Below are 20,804 nucleotides of genomic sequence, written 5' to 3' on the forward strand. Positions count from 1 at the left end.
CGTGCCCACAAACTTCTTCATAGTTCAGACAGCCGAGGTTTTCTTATTATGTCGATCTTAAGGTGTCACCGAAAGCTAAAGGCAAACACACTGAATACCCACTTACAATATTTAAATATAAGCTCCTGGCAACAGCATTACGGTCATGAAAACAATGTAGTTTATGTATTATGCAGTTTCTCACATGAAAGCAGGCAATTTTTTAGTTCAGTTAAAAATAATTGAAACTAGGTGGCAAAAAGAACATTCACGTAACAACTTTAATGTTAAATAGTTCACAAACTTGATTAAAGGAGTCATTTACATTGCATTATTTGAAGGTTCTTTCTCCATTGTGTCTATGCTGCAATTGTGCATATAAAACATTTAAAAATGTAATATCATACTATAAAATATTGTTTCTCTTGTTTATCCTTTGCTGAGTAATAATCATGGAAGACTGTACAGTAAAGAAAGGCCTTCTCGGTCTGTGGCGAGGACAGGGGACACGCTGACAGCATCTCCGGGAAGGCTTCGCTCACTTTCTTCCAATGGAACAAGCTAAAAGTTTAAAAATCAAGAACTTAAATGTAACATATAACTGACAAATAGAGCTCTCTGCCTTAGTGTTTATTCCTAGACTGTATGTTAAGGCTCAGAAAGATTTTTTTTATACAAAAGCGAAGTATGAAATTGCAGCAGGTCAGGCTGCCTGCAGGCCAGTCTCCGTGCGGAGAGGGACGGTGGAGGAGCTACTCGGCCCGACCTGCAGAAATCGGAGTGCTGCGGGTCTCCGCGGAGGTCAGTGGTCTTTTAAACGGCCTCTTAGTACCGGAGGCATTTTCTTGATACAAAATCCACTGCAACAGTTCAGAGAGCTCCAGCTTCAGCCACTCAGAAATTGATAAAAGAGACCTCTGGTGAACTGAAACCGAAACGCAGCTCCGCTTCCCAGCACTCCCGTTCGCACGGTCCCCGACGTATCAAGGAGGAACAAGGCCAGAATAGTTATAAATCCCAGTACAAAGCAGATATTCATTTTTATTTTTAAAGACTCATCTAATGCTAAAAAAAGGCGAAAGTATTTCTCAGTCCTGGGGTGAAAGCTGTCCCAAAGAGCAAGAGCAGGCTCCTAGCTCAGCAGCGACACGCGCCCGCTGCTTCGTGCTCTGAAAACCACTGCAGGTCCTGCATCCGGGAAGGTGCGCTCGTTTTAATTGCGGAAACGCTGCCTTGGTTTTCAAAGCATCGTGCTGCCCGGAGGCAAGCAACGTCCAATACAACGTACGCAAAGCAGAGAAGCAGAGTTAAGTAAAAGTATTTGTGAAAAAAGCAGAACAAAAAAAGACTTGTCTAAACATTTCTTCACAAATCAGCTGCTCTGCAACGGCCACCGGGTCTCCTGGCTGGCGGCTGCCTCCTGCACTTCAGCAACAGAAGTGGAGCCATCTGGGACTGCAGCCTCCCCCCAAAGAACTGTGCATCATATGGACCTCGAGAAAGATTACATCTGTTTATTAATAGTAAAAATGGATACATTTGTCCTACATTTTGTTTTTAGAAATTTGATCATGTCACAAGCAATACCTGTGTGTACGTGGGTGTATTACAGATGTATATAATTTATTTTAACCAGGCTGTGAAATAATACGTAATCACATCTCTTCTTGTGATTGTACATAATACAGTAATTAAATGATGCCAGTCTACGTCATTCTCTTATTTCTAATCAAAGGAACCTGAAGCGTAACAGTCTTCTTTCCGGCTGATATGGCTCTTTATTTGTGTCACAGGGGAGACTTCCCGTCACCAACGAGGGATAATCTACCAACCGTGAGAGACTGGATAATACCGATTTTCTTCCCTGGCTGCTCCTGCCTGTTGGCAACAGGACGCTGTAGCTCCCGCTCCCACCTGTCTCCGGCTGTCGGGAGCTTCTCCTCCTCCTCCGAGGCAGGCAGGTTTCCTCCGGGCTGGCCGCTACTGCTGTCCCGATTTCTTCTCCTTCTGGAAGCTAAAGCTTGTTCTCCTGCTCAGTTTTCTTTGTTTCTGAGCAAAATACTCTGCTCTGGCCGTGCTCGCTCGCGACTCCAGGATGTAGTTCACCTGGAAAACGGGCACCGGGATGAACGTCGCGGGCACCGGGGAGCAGCCCCCGGCAACCCACCGCGCTGGTCTAACACAGTAATGGGCTTCAGTAAAGGATTTTATCGGCTTTAATAAAAATAATTCTTCCATTATGATGTTTGCATACTCAGCTCGTCTCGGAGTTTCCCCGTGTTTTGGCACATTTTACTTGATGAAAGCATTTTTAAATGATATTTAACAAGCCGGCTATTCCCTAAATTTATTATCTCCAGTGCTTTGTGATAATCACATAGATAATTTTAATGGAAGGTTAATGCAGGAATCAAAAAGATAAAAATGCCCTTTGGTCCACCATTAGCTGGTTAATATGCTGTGGCTTAAAACTTGCACAATTTTATGCACTGTAGAGTGTTTCACTTTCATTGCATATTACAGCTTAAGGCATAAAAATATAGGGAATTTTCATGGTCAATAAAGCCTCAGTCTTTCTCACTTGATCATGTAAAAAGCCTAATTTGAGAAGTCTGATTTCTCTGCATCTCCTAATGCTGATGGAATTGGAAATAAACTGGTAACTTATGCACAAAACCAGAAAATGTTCTATATAAACAATTTGAAAACTTGAGAAAAAAAGTACTGTTCAATAATATTTTTCTCTTGAATATTCATGTTATTCATAGCAAATCTATCTCTTTAGCCTTCTTTTATGAAGGGCCTCAAATTTGTCAAGTGTTCTGGATTACAATAGTTTATCTGAGCCAAAAGTAGGGGCAAAAACATTTTGCCTAAGTTCATGAATTAAGTATAAAAATATATACATTCACCTTCTATGGTATTAATCAAAATATTTTATCATGTCAGTTATTCAGCAATCTTGTGAGCTTCACATGGGAAATAAAAGCAAGCATAAGGGATGGCACACAAAAATTACTATTTTTTAAATTTTGAATTGCTACAAAATAATGGATTGCAAAAAACTGGGCTTAATCCTCCGACAGTGCTATGACAATCTGTTTCAGACGGTAAATCAGTCTGTGTATGTATTGAGCTATAAGAGCAGCAAGCAGTTTGATAAAGTATTCTTGTAAAATACCAGAGTGTGAAAAATAGTATTTTTGTTTTGTATGAAGACGTGCATTTGGAAAACACGTATGTAAAAAAAAAAAAGAGGGGGAGAGGTGGTGCCCTGACGAGCTGACGACCCTCTGCTCGATCCGGTGCTGGAGTCATACACCGGCATCCATCCGCGGCCATGAAAACTATTGCCATGTCACAGACGGGCTGATAATTTTACTGGAGGCCCTTTGTGTAACATTAACGCTGGCTGTAAGAGACGCTGCAGCGTAAGGGAATTTGTGTTTGATATTCCCCTGCCCAAGTCCCTTCGCTTGCTCCCCGGCGGCCCCGGGAATCCCTCGGGAAGCGCTCCCTGAACCTCGCAGACACCTTCGTGTCGAACGAGCGGCAACAACACCCAGAATTTTGGGTCACGTTAAAATTTAAAACTCACCTTCAGCACAATTTCATTGACGGTAGCAGCATCTGATTCAAAGTAAAGGTGTTTGTAGTCATGATTGCTTAGATATGTAAGTTTAAATATTGCATGACCTGCGAAGATAAGAAAAAAATGTTCAGAATATTCCTCCAAAGTTTCGGCAGCGCTTGTGTGCCTGACAGAAGAAAAACACAGATGGTGATCTTAGCATACCATCAGCACAACAGAAGGAAGTAATGAAACGCTGACAGGCTTCTCATGTCATTTCAATTTAAGGCAAGTGGTGGCTTACAGGAGCAGCTGAACTCCGTTCAATGAAGTTCATTTTCCCATCACATCCCCACTGCAGGAAATGCAAAAATCTATCAAATGGCTAGTTAGCTCCCGTTCAGCCCAGGACTATATTTCAGTCAAACTACCACATTAGAACTACTCGACGTAACTATTCGCTGTATAATCATCACATGTAGAAGATAAGCGTTATATTTAAAATAAAAGGCCAGTTAACCCCAGCATTATCACTCCAAAAGCCTCTCCCCAAAACAACACCCAAACCCACTCAGGTGCTCAAGGCAAAGGAAAATGTAATTTTAAGATGTAAAAGATGCAACACTGATACTATGAAAAAGACATTCAAAACCAGGAATCCCACTTGCTACAAGCAGAACAATCAAAATTAAAGCACAACCGTAATTCTTATTTATGTAGTACCGAGCTGGTGGGCTGCACTGCTGCTCAGTCCCAAACGGAGGTTTCAAGTGATTAAACGGACATGATCTGGCGACAGCTGGGGAAACCTCCGTGGCTGCCGCTGGAGAACGGCACAGAAGCTAGTGACCTTTAAAAGTAAGGCGTGCAGGACAGGAGGGACAGCTTAACACAAAGGTCTATAGGCAAAACATGTAGGAAGGCAAAATACCCTTCACTTGTATGGACATTCATGGTTTCAAAATAAAAATTAAACAAATTCAGTATATTAGGCCTTTCCATCAGTTTTCACATAATTTATTCAGTTCAAAAGGCAAAGTTAATAATCCATAAACTAACAACCACGTTACTGTAAATTCACCTCTTTCCTGAAGGCTAATCTGAAGTCTTATTTACATTATCTGTTTCTCCAGATTTCCCAAAAGAGACCAAGGTATGCTCCAGATCTGCGGCTGGAAAATTTGAGACCTGAGTATTTTATTGTGGCATGTTAATTAAGCAGCATTACGATGCCCTAATCTGGAATATAAATTCTATATTGAAAAGGTGCCTAACCCCCCCCCCCCAAAACAACAACAAAACCCTCTTCAAATCATCTGACACCCGCTGCCCCAGTGGCAGGAGCAATGCTGGTGCTCGCAGCTGCGAGCCACGCGGGACGGCAGTGCCCCGTGCCCGGCCCCGGCGCAGGGCTGACGGCGACTCTGAAAGGGTTAATATTAAATACGGCTACGCCACCTGACTCCTGAAAATTAAGATAAAAATGGCAGAAAATACGCTCCAGAGGATTCCAGGAGGGCTTTTTGCACCGGCACAGACCCTCCACCTAAACGGGGACGGGGCCTCGCGCTGCAGCGCTGCTGCCACGTCGGTAGAGGAAACACGACCTGCATCAGACGGAGAAAGAACAAAAACTCCACGCGCCAACGAGGTGCTTTTCCCAGAGCTCTGCTGTCCTGCAGCACGTGGCCGAGGGGGGAGAAGGCGCAGAGCCACAGAACGGCACATCAGTAAGAAATCTCAGTGCGACCATGGGCTTCGCTGCGTCTGGTGAAGACACCTTCCTCAGTATCCCCGTCTTTCTTTTAACCCAGTGATTTATTCCTTCTCTCCGGCTAGAGTATTTACACAGCTGACGGAAGCAGAACGCAACTTTAGTCCAAGTGCTCGTTCCAGGATTGCAGGGAGTCAGCTCTTCTGGTAACAACTAGAGCAAGAGATGCCGCCGGCAGCTCTGACGAACGCTGCGGCAGGGACGGAGCTCGCCGGGTCTCCGCGATACGCCCAGCTCCCCGCGGTGCCGCCGCGGAGGCTCCCGGCATCGCCGAGATGCCGCCGGCACGGCCGGGGCAGCGCACAGGCTCCCGGCACCCGCCCTGCAAGCCGCTCCGGCTCCCACCTTTGGGGCAAGGTGCTGGCTCAGACACGGACTTGTGCTCCTGGAACGCATCTCAGGAGTCACAGGGCAACACAAAACTGCCTCCGCGCTTGGGTATAAAGCCCCGATGCGCGGTGCGTGCCGCAGCTACGCGCAGTCTGCGGCGCGGGCTACATAGTGCATTACGCACTCTGACAGCTGATTTACTGGAAAGAAGCTAAAAAGACTTTTCTTTAGAAAGCCCCGTTATAGTATTATGTTTATGTGCTGCCATGTCCACCTTACACTATTACTGCATGAAATATTAGTTCATTGAAAACATAACTGGCACTTTGTTCTGCTACTCTTCCAGCCAGATGGAATTTATGAATTGTGAGATTGATTTCCATTTCCAAGAGTACTTAAATGTGTGATGTACCTCTTTCCAATAGAACACCGCCCCTGACAATTCAGAGATCAATAGGAAGTCCAATGTTTTTGTATTTCCATATAAGAATATTTGGTAGCAAACAACAGTAGCTCAAGTGGTTTCTACCATACACAATGCTAGAATTAAAATAAAAGCAGATCTGGTGTGAATGGCTTCATTACAGTCCCTCCTACATGAATAATGGTTTGTTGTCCTTCAGTTTGTTGGAAAGGCAAGTGTTCAACTCCAGCAAACATCGGTGCTGTCTTTCACTGCCTTATAGAGAGACCTCCAAAAAGCATATTTAACGTGAGCTGCGGAAGCAAAGGGTGTGAGCGAGCGCTTGTGTCTGGTACCTGATGTCAAGAGTTAACTGAACACGGGGAAATTTTAGTATTTTGCAATCAGCATTTATCAGCTATAGAACTGGAAAGCACATGTTATCCCCATGTATATTTTTAGCTGCTATAACATTTTTGGAAAGCAAGTGCAATTCTAGAAACTCATCTGTTACAACAAGTTTTCGTCATGACATATGGACAACCTATAACGCGAGTTCAACAGATCTAAGCAGCTAACTCGTATATCCGATTACTCCCCCGGTCCTGCTCCGGGCACGCGAACCGGCCCCGCGCCGTCACCCGCTAACAGCAACCAGCATCCTGGCTTAGACCTACCTCCGTCTTGGTTAGCTGCTGCTTCACCGAGCCCCTCCATCCTCTTCACTGCCGGAGAGAGCTGGCGCAGGCGCCCTTTGACCTTAGCTCTGTTTTTGATAAATCTTTTCTAACCTTCGAATGCTAATGAGTCCCCGTGTGGGTTACACCTGAAGAAAAGCGCACAACAGACTCAGACGGAAGGGCAAGACGCTGATTCACAGGAAAGAGGACAGCTCAGTTACCCCTTCAGCGTTATGTTGTGAATTCAACTGTTTGGCATGTCTCCTAATTTTCATTATTACTGCCAAAAAAGTGAAGAAAGAGGCTAGCTATGGCATAAAAAATAAACCTTCCAAATCCAGCGGCACAGCCGCATGCATACTTACTGCCCGCATTTTTCACGCCTGCCTTTCCCACGAGGTTTGGTGAGACCATGCTCATGCAAACAGCAATCTGCATCCTGTGCTTTGACCCCCGACATACCACTGTTTCACTGGGTTTACAGGCAGCAGGGGAGAAATACTGCTAAATTAAAGTCCCTAGAATTGGGAAATCTTTTGCAAATTGCTGCAAACTACAATCTTGGAAAACTATATAAAAGCTTTTTAAAGTCCATCATACTTTAATTTATACAGGTGAAAGCAAATTTGCACTTTTTAATCACAGTAACAAACTCTTTTTAGCAGAGACATAGTCTAAAAAAATACACTCTTGCCTGGAAAACAATGGGAGTATATGACTTTGTATAATAAAAGAGAATGCTTTTTTACTAAATCTGCCAAGACTAGAAGTGTTTTTTCTTCTTCCTCTCCCCATCCTCCACAAACTCGGACTGTATGAAAAGGCTCTTTCTCTTTTGCCAGTGCCACTCTTTAAAACAGTACCACTGAATTAAATCACTAATTAGATGAAGGATGAAAAGAATATTCATGAATTGGACAAAACAGAAAACAAACACAGGGAAATGCAAATTTATGTTAATTTTTCAATATACCTTGATGATTGCTTTGTCATTACAGAGCCATAAGGCAGAAGTCAACAATTAAGAGATAGTAGTGCAATGAATAGCTAGAGAAAGACCTCTCTGAAGAACAAAACACTTACGGCCATCATTCGACAGGACTGCAGCTTTTCACCATTTCAAAAGTGGGTTACTTCGACAGGACTAAATCTTGAGTTCTTTTTCTCACAGACTTGGAAGGGATTGCAAAGAGTTAAAAATACACTAGTAAACAGGCTAGGAATCATGAAAATAAAATAAAAGTAAATTTACTTAAAACTTTCCAAATGAAATGATATAATATTTCTCCATCAACCAGTGTTATATTTAATCTAAAAGCTCTGGGGAGGAACTCTGCTATTTTGAATCCATATATGATGCTTCAAAAAATGATGCTCTGACCCTGGAATAGGGTCTGAAGGTCCCACAAAAATGCAAGTATTGCATTAGCATCAAAACAACAGCTTTCATAAACGTCTAATGAACAAGAAAACTTACAAATAACAGGAGGAAAAGTTTCTTGCAGAAAACCACTCATTTAGAGAATCCATTTTCTTGTTGTTTGAGACTAGTGGACGAAAGGGCCCGACCCACGTGAGGAGGACGGGCAGCAGCGCTGGGCACCGTCCCTTCCCTGGGCACCTCACCCGCAAAACTTGCGGTAACAGGGGCACCTGGACCCCGACACCTGCCTCCGGCAGCCCCATCCCTGCATCTACTCATTAGCCCCTGTCTCCTTTCCATTACTGCAAAAATCTTGCTTTATAAAAGAGACGCATTTACTTCTCTTATGCGCCTAGGGCGATGCTACGAGTCTTAGCTGCACCACAGCAGCAGCTAGGTCTAGCAGGGGCACAGTCCCGAGCTCCATCAGCGATACAGATCTACTGGGGATATTGCTCTGAGTGCAAAACGTGGGGTTAAGCCCATTTTGTGTAATGGATATTTCTCCAAGAGAAGTGGGTGCATTTTTTAGAGCTGATCTGTACCTCAAAAGTAGCGACTACCGTAGAAGCTACGGATGAAATCCCGACCCCACCGACGTCAATGGAAAACGTACCGACTTGGAGAGCTGGGATCCTGCACCGCAAACCTGACCACCCCTTCGACACAGGCAGCGCTGGAGTAGGGACAAACCATACAGATGCAAGAGTGATGCACCGGGGAGAGTTAAAGGAAAGCTGTAGTTTTACTGGCCCATTCCGTTTTTCCAGGAGCAGCGTATTTCCAGAACACTTTCCCCACAACTCAGATCTTTATATTCTACCATAGGCACATTATAAAACATTGCTATTAGTGGATGCCTTGTTTCCAGATGTCCTGAAAGCAGAGTTGCAATTAAGAAAGTGCAGCGTATGACCAGTTTAATGTCAAATTACGGTAACTATTCACACATCTGGAATCTTTTTTCAAAGCCTTTTATTTCTTCATTCAATTATTATCAAAGGCAGAAAACTAATAAAGATTTTTTCAAGAATGGTGAAAATTGAGGAGGAACCGAGGCTTGCCCAAAACCTCTTCACCAGCAACCTTGTTTTGGAAGGAGATGATAAATAAATCAAAAGGCACTAAGCAGAGTTTCCACATGGCAATCGCCTCCTTCCCGGCGCCTGCACCTCATCAATCACGCCATTGTCTGCTCGGAAGGCGAGCCTTGTAAATGTCATCTCCACTCAAGCCCAAGGAGAAGCGCATCAAAATGCAGCACGGAGTTTTAATTGGATAGTGTAATTAAACTAAAAAACCCCAGCAGACTAGCTTTGACAGGATAGATGAAGACCCCTTTTAATAGGGCTACAAAACATATTTGTTAAAAGGATGAGGCAATGCACGCTCCTGATTGTGCTCCAGAGTACTTTTATGAAAAGGCTATTGACTCTTGGAGGTATTTAATAAGTTTTGGCTAAGTTGCGCAGCACCGAGGCCGGAGCTGCTCTCGCCCCCGCCACCCGACGCGGACAGCAACGCCTTGACCAAGCTGGCTGCTCCTCCAGCCGGGCAGACGGATTCGCTGCCAGCCACCTTCTCCGGTGGATGAAACCTGACAAATCAACGCCGAACCTACGTGGTCGAATCGGCCATCTCTCCCGTGCTAGAGCAAAAGCAGTGCCGGTTTCTGCCCTACGGCAGGGGACACGTGCAGGACAGCTGCTCCGGGAGGCAGTGACCCGGGCGCCGTCCTTAGCCTCCTGTAAAAAATGGAAAAATACAACAAAAAGCAAGCGCCATCTGTGACTTCGCACCTTTCCCTTCGAGGCATTTAACTACTCTGCAAATAACACATGCACATGCATGTGGACCCACTTCTTTCCATTATATACTTCAAAATTTCTTTCGGTCAAAGCTAGAGTCTGCAACACTTTCTCTGCTGAGTCTAGTTCCTAACCTTTGATCACGACCTGTGATTAGTCTCCTATCCAGCATGTACTTTCTTCTGTTATTTCACATACTGCACTATCCAAGATGGGAGCATTAATATTAGAAACTACCAAAAAATATTGTGTGTAAACAGCTGATCCTTCACAGAGCACATGGATAATTGTGTCCCGTTTCCCCCAGCTCCACCGCAGGGCTACGATCCAACACGCCACATCTTTATTTAAGCTACCTTCGCAGCAAGAATCCACCACGCCTTACTAAAACAATCTCTAGGCTTTTGGTCCTTTCATAATCCAATAATGAATTAATTAAGGTAGTGTTATTCAACATACATAATCTGGAGGAACTTAATACTGAATGAAAACATCAAATACCTTTAGCTTTAAATGAAAACTACATAAAAGCATTTCAGCCATCACTTTGCCTATCACTTACAGCCAGTATGAATACTGCTAGAAAAGCTATTTTGGTGCAGATGTGGAATTCAATGGGAAAGACTGACTCGTGTAGCAACATCAATCAAAACGTCGGCTCTGCTGGCAGCTTTCGACAGTAAGGCAGGTTCAAAGGTCACAGGATAAAGAAAAAGCCAAGCTCTGGTTCAGCTCTAATATCTCCTCACTAGAAGTCTTGCAAAGGTACCTACCCCCTTCTGTACTAGGCTGCTTTCATTAATCTTCTTGCCATCTTTTTTAACTAGTCATGCAGAACCGCTCGATAGCGAGACATATAATGGGGAGGCCCTGTGCCTATTACCAGGTTAACATTCTGTTAAGCCCCAGTGCAACAATGGAATAAGGATTTAAAGGAAATCTTAAGCTGCAGGGTGCAAAGCAGGCAATTTAATTATAAACTGAAGTTACCAATGTATTCTGTGACCTATAGAGCACCTTTGTTTGAACTACCTTAATACTAAGGATATTCTGACCTAGCAATTGAGATGTATCTGCTTTATTTAAAAAACAAAAACCCAAGAAAACCCAAGGATAGAGAACACTTCTTCAGTTTCAAGGAAATTATCACATAAACTTGATTTCTCTGCAGCTCTCAAGCACATACAAACAGGAAAAAAAAAAGCCTGTATTTTGGAAACCGTAAGTTTACCCAACTGATTATTCTCAGTGGTACTAGAAGTGGTACCTCGAAATCTGCCGGTCGTGCTCAGAGCATCAGTGCCGGCTCAGTGCTCCCGCGGTGCAGATGCCGAGGCAACCTGGCAACCCCGGCCCTTCGCAGGGACAGCAGCTAACGCATCCATCACACGCGCACTTTGTCCACAGTGCACTTCGTAAAAAATGCAGTGCTCAGTGACACTGAAGTTTCTCCCTTGTTCAAATAATGTAAGAGACATTAACAGAATCAGATTTCCTTTAAATTACACTATTGCAAAAGGATATAATTGTATTAAACCTATTATGTTGCTTCCTTAAGACTTTATATTATGTACACTTAATTGAGATACAAAGCTCTTTTCAGCTATAAAAATGACAACTACTTTATTAAGGTTTAAATCTTATTTCTCAATGATAGGATGCTTCCTTTCAAGATTCAAAATGTTCAGAATCTTTTGTGATAATCAGACTGAACCTGATTTAAACAAGCAGTTTATATACAGTGTTTTCAGGTTCTAATGGCATTTGATTTAGGTAGTAAGGCCATTACCTCTTCTCTCTGTCTAAATTCAAGGAGTCTGATTTAATTTACAAATAAAAATTCAAATGCTAACCCTGGCCTACTACAAGGGCAAACAAAAATCATCAGCCGTTCCTGCCTACAATACCCATACTAATGGCAAATTAGATGCCAAAGCTTTCCATTTTCATTTTCCATTTTCACTAAATGCAACTCTAAGTTCTGTTAACTTACAATAAGGGGAAGCTTCAGCTTCTACTAGAATGATTCCAAGTCCATCTGTAAATATTCAAAAAATGTGAGCCTTGAAGTTGTCAAGTCCTTTAACACTCACACAAATGTCACTAAAGCTTCACTGCTTGAACCTGTCTTTTCAGACAGAACTTCAATAGAAAATAAGCTTTAGAAACTCTACCCTACATTTATACACAATTTCTATTTTTATACTGCTGCAGAAAAGTACTAGTAAAAACTCTGAAATCTCTTTACTACCCAGAATACAGTAAGAGCCAATCAAATATTTATCTGTGCTGATTATCATGTATGTTAGAACCATTTTTGCATAAACCTTCAGTTATACAGTGACCAAATTCCTTTCACAAAGTACCCTTGCCTAACCTAAAAAGAAAGGTCATATTTGGAGGCTCCTGTAAACCCTTCACCTCTCTTCAGTAATATAACAAGGCAGTGTAGCAAAGCTAGTACTCAACTTTATTATACCTCTAATTGCTAATGTCTACGGAAAGCAGGCACTTCAATAAAAAATAGACTGTGTTTTCACTCACTATAACTGTATAACCACTGTTACACATTGCAGGACACTTGTGAAAGACTAGATGGAGCATATTTGTGTTACAAGAGATAAAAACAGGGAAACAAAATATATTGCAAAACTCCAACAGCTTATCTTTACTCAGACTCTCTTTCTTTGCAATAATTCATTCAAGGAAGATCCAGGAATAATTTTTGATGTAAACTCTGCTACAAACATATATCACTAAGCTGATAAAAATCACAGACAAAACTTGTGAAATACAGTGAGTTTCTTTCCTTTATGCTACTGAAATAACTTTTTTCCATTTAAAATTCAACAGATACTGATCTGCTGTTAAGAGTTCCCCAAAATGCATCATTCTGGGATGTCACACCAGAAGTCTTTTGTGCTGACCTAAAATAATGACTTTGGAAACATCTTTAGTGAATCCGAAAGAGGCCGGCAGATTTCAGGGAGCCTTATTTTATCCTTTCAGAATTACGTTGAACACTTAATATGAAATTTGAAATGAATTTGTGAATGGCCATGTGAAAACTAGTAAATAAAAAACCTCAGCATCATAAAGGTTACCTCCGTCAGAACCTATCCGCATCCTTTCAACGGCGGTCGTGGTTCCTCGTTCAAGGGTCTCCACGCCCAGCTACCCCCTGCTGCGACGGGGCTGCACGGGGAGTGTGAAGCCGTGTTCCCCGCTTCTCGCAGGGTTGGCACCTTGCTTCGTTTGGGTGGGCGCCCCGTCTCCTACGGCAGCTGCCTCTCCAGCGGGCGAGGACCCTCCTTTCCGGGACGCAAGGGCTGGGGACGGTCCGGGCCAGCTCCACGGCTGCACAGACCAGCGTGTCACCAGCAGCGTGAGCCCGAAACCTAGGTGTTCAGGGCTGGGTGTTCAGATAAAGCCCAATTTTGCAGGCTCAATTCTACCACCGCAAGTATTTGCATGATGAAAAGCGGCTACAAACCCAGAGGTGTTAATATATTTACAAGTGCAAAACTGTACCTTTAGCAGCAAGGCTGGTTTGAGGCACAGCTGAAAATGAAGCAGGCAGGTATTTCTCAAGCGTCCCAGAGGCTGCCATTCCCTTGTTAACTGCCAATTATCCGTTATAGCTACGCTCTCAATTCCTTCTCCTGGAGCACTACAAAGACACCGTCCCACGCTTCGAGCTGCCCGCTCGCTAGGGACGTTTCTGCTCAGGATCATGCCACCCCACGTGCAACAAAACTTGCCCAAGAGGCAGACAAGGAAGACAGTGACTTGACTAGGAACATGCAAGCAGGAAGGGGTAACGACGGGAGAAGAACAGCGTTCAGTAATTGCTGATAAAATCTAAGGCAGCCATGAATTTGTTCTTCCAAAGAATTTGATAGATCATTACATCAGTAAATACGTATCACCAGCTCTCCCTCCCTGTCACCCTTCAGATAAATACTTAATATTTAGTATCCATGGCATCTCTACACTACAAAAGTACAAGCATAATAAAATCTGTCCAAGTGTGAACCACAGGTACTTTTTGATAGTACCTGGTTACGTTTTGACACCTCTGCGAGACATTGGTTCTTTCTTGCCAGGGCATTCCTCCCCTGCAGTCCCGTCTTGCACTTTTTAAAACAAATTCTGCAAATGGAGACTCTCATTACTCCACTGGTACAGCGCGCAGAAGCACTTGGCTCCTGCGGTCACGCTCCGAGTGTCGCGGACGCTGACCTCCGTGATAACTGCGACGCCTGACCCACCTTCCAGCCAGGACACCTCTCCTTCCCGGCCCTGTCCGGAGGCACCGTCAGTGCTTGCCTGAGGCTGAACTCCTAGAGGGACAGGTCACAACCCGGCAATCCTGCGGCCGTGACTGGAGCAAATTTGGATTGTGCTGATAAATATCAGCGTGTATCTGAGACCCTAACTTGTGTCTAGGAATATAATTGTTAAAATCCATTTGGGATCTTAGGAGGTTCAAGAGAAAGTGAAATTTTGACTAGTGTGCTATCGGGCTAGACACTAGGCAGGCAAAACCAGCACTTTTTCGGTATGACACTATTAGCAGTTACTGATAGCGGGCAAGAAACACTCTTAATGATGCAATTAGCTGTAAGCAGCATTAAAAGGACACTCACAAAATGGGTACCTGTATACGTAATGTTCTATATAATAGAATCAAGTCAGATTAAAAACATCCTACAAATAATAAAATACACCTATAGAAAGAAAAGGACATGGTAGCAATAATTCTTTGGGCATCTAGCACATACAGAGAGGGAGAGAAGAGAGAACATAAATAAAAAGGACTACTCACTTGGGCTTTTTTCTTCCGCAAGGTCACAGGCACAGAGGAGTTCAGAATCGATTGAAATGGGTTTCTGCTTAATCCAAAACTTCGTGCTGGCCTTCTGATTAGTAACAGGGTCTATCTCTACCTTGTCTCCAGAAATACCTGAGATGAGAAAGAATAGAAAGCCACAATAGTGATCTGTGTAAGCGATTTCATATCAGCCATTTGACACACTTTATAAATCTTAAATGGGATGAAAGTATATTGCCCTTTGGGGTTTTTTGAAAGAACATGAGCTTTTGAAACCAAAAGCAAATGATTATCAAACTGCATTGATAATCTGCATTTTATTCTCTTACCTTATTGGGGAAAAAAGGATACCAACGAAAAAGAAATATCACAAAGAATATTCTTCCCAGCACACAGAGCTGTTCCGGAAGCAGCAGCTAAATGAACTGCAAGATGTATATAAAGATACCGCTACTTTTTTCAGTCGTCACTATTATATAATAGACACTATCACACAGTCGTCACTATTCTGTCTGCCACGCAGCATATGTACTACATACATTATAGGAGAAGACAACACCCATTTGTAGTATTGTATTAGCACTCTTTGTGTTAACCAGACACTCGCAAAGACGCCCAGGCTCAGAGGTCCTGTGCATTTTCACACTGCTGGCTCTTCCAAGCAGCTCTAAGGAGGCTGTTTTGAAAGCAAGCTGAGGGTCTGTGCAGCTCCTGGCACGGGCTCCAGGCCCCGCTTCCGAACACGGACCTCCCCAGATGGCCCAGGCTCCGCTGCTGCTGCGTGCGGGCTGACCTGGATACACAGCCGACTTTAACACGCCGAATCCTACACTGGACCTTTTGTGAGCGAGAGCAGAAAACGCTCACTATATCATCACTCCAAATGTTATTCTTGCACTTGTGAAAGAACAGCCTTTCCATTGATCTGGGACTCTGCAGAAGCAGGCTGAAAGTTTGCAGTTACCACGACTCTACCCTGGGATACACAATGTAATTTATGGCCGTCTTTATCACAGCATTACAAAGCGAAAGCCTTGCTATGCTGCACTCAGGAACAGAAGATCATTGTTTAGTATCTGTTGACACGACTGAACAAACTTCTCAGTGTGCTTTTTATACTGAGATGCGTGGAGCCTTAAAAATAATTACATTTTTAAGTCATGAGTTATAGATGAAGCTCATGATAAAGTAAAAAAAGGAAGCAACAGAGGAAAAAAGTCTTTAAACACCATATAACTCTTGCATCTCTGGGAAACCATCCGAGATAACCTTTTCCCTCTTGAGCATTTTGGCTATGATACTTCCGAATACATTACGTTTGCTTTGTGCAAAGCACAAGAACTTAGGGGAGCTGATAAGAAACTTTTAAGAGATGTGACAAAAGAAAAATAAAATGCCGCACTCATAACACCTTCCCCAAGCCCTCCAGAATTAACCCAGCGCTCCTGGAGTCTGGTCACAGCTGCGGGATCCGCAAAGCCCTTTCACTTGCACTTTACGCGCTCTGAAACCAAAGCAGACAGATAGCAAGTCGCAGACGCGTACAGCAGGCATCTCGCTGCCGTCCTGCCCACTAACCGCAAGGTAACCTTCACTTTAACCCTGGCTGTTGTAAAATAGGCTTTAGTAATTCCCCTCCTCCTTTTCTATTAATCCAACAATGCACTTTGTCATTAAACATACGTCACATCAGAGATATCACATTTCAATTAAGCATTGTATCAAGAGTCCAATTAATACTAGGACTACTACAACTAGGTAATTTGAGCAGGCTGATGGGGTATCTGGAGCCCATTTTGTTTTGTAATTTAATTTTAAACAGATTATTTAAAACGGGCTTTGTTATTTCACTGTAATGGTTAATTATTCAAAATAGCATTTTCTGCAGTTTAACGAAAATATATGAAGTCAATGATACAAGTTCATATTTTCTTACTGGAAAAAGTCAAGGCAAGTTCTAAAAATAAATGTGCAAATCCTTTGCGTGTAAGTAATCCTTTCCTCCATCTCTTCCTTAAAAAAATTCACCCCTGGAAATATCCTTTTAAAATGTTCGTTGTATGGTCCTACAACTTCAGAATTCACAGTCAGTCAATATTGTTAATGTACCTTGTTAATTTGATAGGATTTGTCAGGTAACTCCACTGGAAAATTATATAAAACTGTTCCAGATGAACAGATGATAGTGACATGAATTAAAGTGATAGAACAATAGTGGAATATAAACCAGAAATGACACCCAAAGTGGCTGTTGATTTATTGCCATCCTGAGTTTGGTTCTGGGCTTCCATGTATATTAGTGCTACAAATCTGGGTCCATTTAGCAGAGAGATGCTCATACATACATCACCAGCTCCTGCTCCAAGCCAAGGTCACTCCCCATTGCATCAATCTTTTCAGCAGAGGCTACTTCACCAAGCATGGATTTTGTAACCATCTCAGATGTAACAGACTTCCTCCTCTTTCATCTTTTTTTTATCATGTAAAATACACTTTAACTTCTATTATTTTTATCTGCAAATTGTTGCTGTATACTTCATCCATTATTTCTTTATCTCGACATCGCTAGCTTAAGCTCGCACACATCCAAAGAGCACACTGACAAAGAATGTTGTCTTTTTTGTTATTGTTCTCACAATCTGTACGTGTTTAAACCTAAAATCAGAACAGTATTATGTATGTGGCTTTTATACTCTCAGTATCATAGTACAAATTAGTCATTCCAAAAAAAAAAAAAAAAAAAAAAACAAGTAAAAATGCTTCCTCTACTGTTTTTTTAATTCATTCATTTTATCAAAAGAAATGTCACTGATACTGCAGACCAGTAATACTGCTCTGTTCTTGCTTCCTTTGTTGCTTCTGCAACTGCCCCCCCGCCTTTTCTTTTCCAAAATACTTGCCAGCAGTAATTTTCCAAGAGTATATGCTTCCTTTAATTTCGCTAATGTGGTACTGAAGCAAATACGTCTTATTCCTTCACAACATGACTGAACCTGGGTAGAAATGTTGACAATAATACTATATGTGCATTACAGTGCGACATGAGCTAAACATAAAACCCCAGACCCTGAAACTGCTACGGCTAAAGCTTTCAGCTGTAATAAAAACCATCACTCAAAGGGTGGTTACTTATCCCCTTGTTATTTGCATAACTCCTTTTACTCTCAAGAAGAACTATGTACCGGCGTAGAGAAGACCGAGCTCACTCCAAAATTTTTAGTACATCTGACCTCAGACTCAATTAAAAGGCCTCAAACAGATAAAATGTTTCACGAGGTACCAATATGCAAACAGTAATTCCCAAACGTAGCTGATATCACTGCTACCTGTTCTACACAACTGAAACAGAACCCACTCAGATTAAATAGGGAATATTCTTAGGTATTAGCAACGTAACAGCCAGCTGGACAGCATGCAAATAAATTATGCCAAGTTTTTTTCTCCACTACTTCTGGGTTCTGCCATATTTAAACATCCCTGTTAAACCTGGGAAACCGGGACTCCCCCCAAAAGCCACGTGGATGTTTTCAGCGAAACCACTGAATGGTCCCGTGTTTTTCAGTGAGCTGGACGGCAGACATGTTCCTGCACTGCTACCAAGCTGATCAATACTGCCAATAAGGGAGCAATCTGATGATTTCAGCTTCTCGGTGCCCTCGGTCTTCTGCAAAAACTGTCACTTTGCTACTGCTGTTACATAAAACTAACGACAGATAAAAACGGTACAAAGAGAAGTCTTTGTAAGTGACCATCGTTAAACTGACACACACCGTCTCCCAAGCCACAGCTGCTGATAAGCAACGAAAAAATATTAGACATGATTTTTTACATTTCTGATTCTATGGAGTGGTCTGTCACTCGCAGAAGATTAACACATTTAACACTCAGCAGCATTAATCCCGCTAGCACCTCAATGCTTATTTTTAACAGCATTGCTTCTTTACTATCATAAAAAAATTCCAGAGGAAAAAACACCAATATACAATTTTTATGACTATTTAGTGCTTCTGATGCTGTCCATTTGCCCAGACCTTGAATACCTCACTGAGGGTTCTCCGATTTGTAAAAAATAATTAGAATATAAAAATCACGTTGTCACTGTGCTGCCATCAAAAATACACATTTTTGTAGAATGTTATAAAAGGGAGATTTTATGGTCCTTACACTAGTGGACAGGGTCAGCTCCTTCACTACTAAACAAGTTAGGCCATTTGTTTCGTTTAACAGCTATTCTCCCTTAACCATTTATCTTTAGCGATCTGTCATGACCTTTTCGAGCTCTCATTTCTGACAGTTTCCAGATACAGTGAGTCAAACTTCACTGCAAGCAAACTATCACACCCAGATAGTTTGCTCAAAAGCAGAAAACATGCCTGACGCTGTCCTGCTTCAGCACCAGCATATAAATCCTTCCTTAACAAGACAGTTCAAAATAAACAGAAAAAAGCCTCCTATGTACTAACTTTAGAGACGTATACTTTTATATGTGCTTAAGGATGGAATAATGGAAAGAGTGAGGTGACTGTAATACAGAAAGTGCTATCGTTTAACAATTCTACTGAATTCTATAGAATAAATGCATTTTGTAAACATTTCAGCTCTTAATATTTTACTGCTGTTTCATTTCTTTATGGAAGGTATTTGCAGGAATGTCACAGGTCACTTACCAATGCATCATTAATCAAATTTTCACAATTTTAACACAAAGATAAAAAGCCATTCAATCATTTTAAAACAGTAACGGGGCTTTTATAATTCAAGATTCTGTCATCCCTTGGCCTTCAGGTTTTCAAAAGCATTCAGAAACCTAATAGGGACAATATAAAACCTTTAGAGAAGGCTAGTTATTTTTCGTTCCACCTCAAAATTCTACTTGGTCATGACAATCTTTCAGCCTCAGAAAAGGAGAAACCTCACCCTTCCTAATTGCGCATAGCCTCATTTAAAAATAACAAAACAGTTGGCAAGAAGCTTTCCATTAGGGAGCCCAGATTAAAAAAAAAAAAAAAAAAAAGAGATGGGGTCATTAAGTAATGGCCTTCTTGCAGAAGAAACGCATGCTAGCTGATTGTGGATAATAAAAATACTCAAGTATTTTCAACTGAAAGCAATCTTTTTTAACTGCTGAAACGCTAGCAACCCCTCTAAGCGATGTGCTCCGCTGTAAAACAGACCAACAGGATGACGACTGCTTTCAAAATGCCTGCGATGGACAGCTAGCTATCGGAGACGCCTGAAGGTCTGAACTGTTCCAGTCTCCTAAGACTTACAGTATGGATTGATTTACCTAACTGAACATCAGTGGTGAATCGAAGCCGATGGATCATGCTGACTTTGAAGGACTTGTAATGGTGGCTACTAAGCATATCCTGAACTGTAGCTATATCGATTTGAGGGTCCTCCTCCGAGATCTCTTCTCCTCTTGAACCTGCAAAACAACCCAACAATAATTAACAGTAAGTTTCAAATATGGCATACGATTAAGCTAGCATACGAGTATGGCTACGGTGCTGGCAACTGCAGCCTGCAGTAAAATTTTAGACATAAACCATGAAGACTGTTTGCTAATTTGTTTCAGAAAGAACAAAACATCCAGGGTCCACGTGTCTGGAGAATGCAATTCTCACGTTCCTTCCAAAACCAAAATTATTAAATTTTTACAAGATGTTTCAACATAAATTTGTGTCCGGCATGAAGAGCTACGCCACATCCCAACGATAGACTCTGACATGACACGACACGAGGTCCCACCTTGGCTGTGCGCATTAGTACAGTTCCCCTGTGTTTCAACATGTCGCCCTATGGGGGATTTAACTGAACCCTGTCCTCTTATTAAAACTCCAGCAATACCTTTCTCCTTGTAATCTCTGGCCTGTGGCAAAGAACACACGCTTTATTTACTGATTGGTATTCTCCATACTACCGCAGGTACTAGCTTTATAAAAGGTAACATCTCATTAAGCCAAAATGCCAATTACTGAAAAAATATAACACACTTTAAA

The 20,804-nt window shown here is 42.2% G+C and overlaps 1 protein-coding gene across 9 annotated transcripts in view; it reads right to left on the reverse strand.

The window, feature by feature from the left end:
- Window positions 1–241: 241 nt before the first annotated feature.
- Window positions 242–20,804, reverse strand: part of MAPKAP1 (MAPK associated protein 1) — a 110,054-nt gene continuing 89,491 nt past the window's right edge. For 4 of the 9 annotated variants that reach the window (XM_064523994.1, XM_064523993.1, XM_026100831.2 and 1 more), the window contains 4 exons: window positions 20,090–20,230; window positions 14,797–14,934; window positions 3,578–3,675; window positions 242–2,085 (listed from right to left, as the gene is read on the reverse strand). In XM_064523994.1, the coding sequence (XP_064380064.1) occupies window positions 1,960–2,085; window positions 3,578–3,675; window positions 14,797–14,934; window positions 20,090–20,230 (503 nt within the window). In that variant the 3' untranslated portion in view covers window positions 242–1,959. Of the gene's footprint in view, window positions 2,086–3,577; window positions 3,676–6,734; window positions 6,884–7,820; window positions 9,906–14,796; window positions 14,935–20,089; window positions 20,231–20,804 lie in introns of all 9 variants that reach the window. The other 5 variants (XR_010392418.1, XR_010392417.1, XR_010392416.1 and 2 more) reach the window with 5 other exon arrangements.

The sequence above is a fragment of the Dromaius novaehollandiae genome, chromosome 20 (genome assembly GCF_036370855.1).
Source record: "Dromaius novaehollandiae isolate bDroNov1 chromosome 20, bDroNov1.hap1, whole genome shotgun sequence".
Lineage (NCBI taxonomy): Eukaryota > Metazoa > Chordata > Aves > Casuariiformes > Dromaiidae > Dromaius > Dromaius novaehollandiae.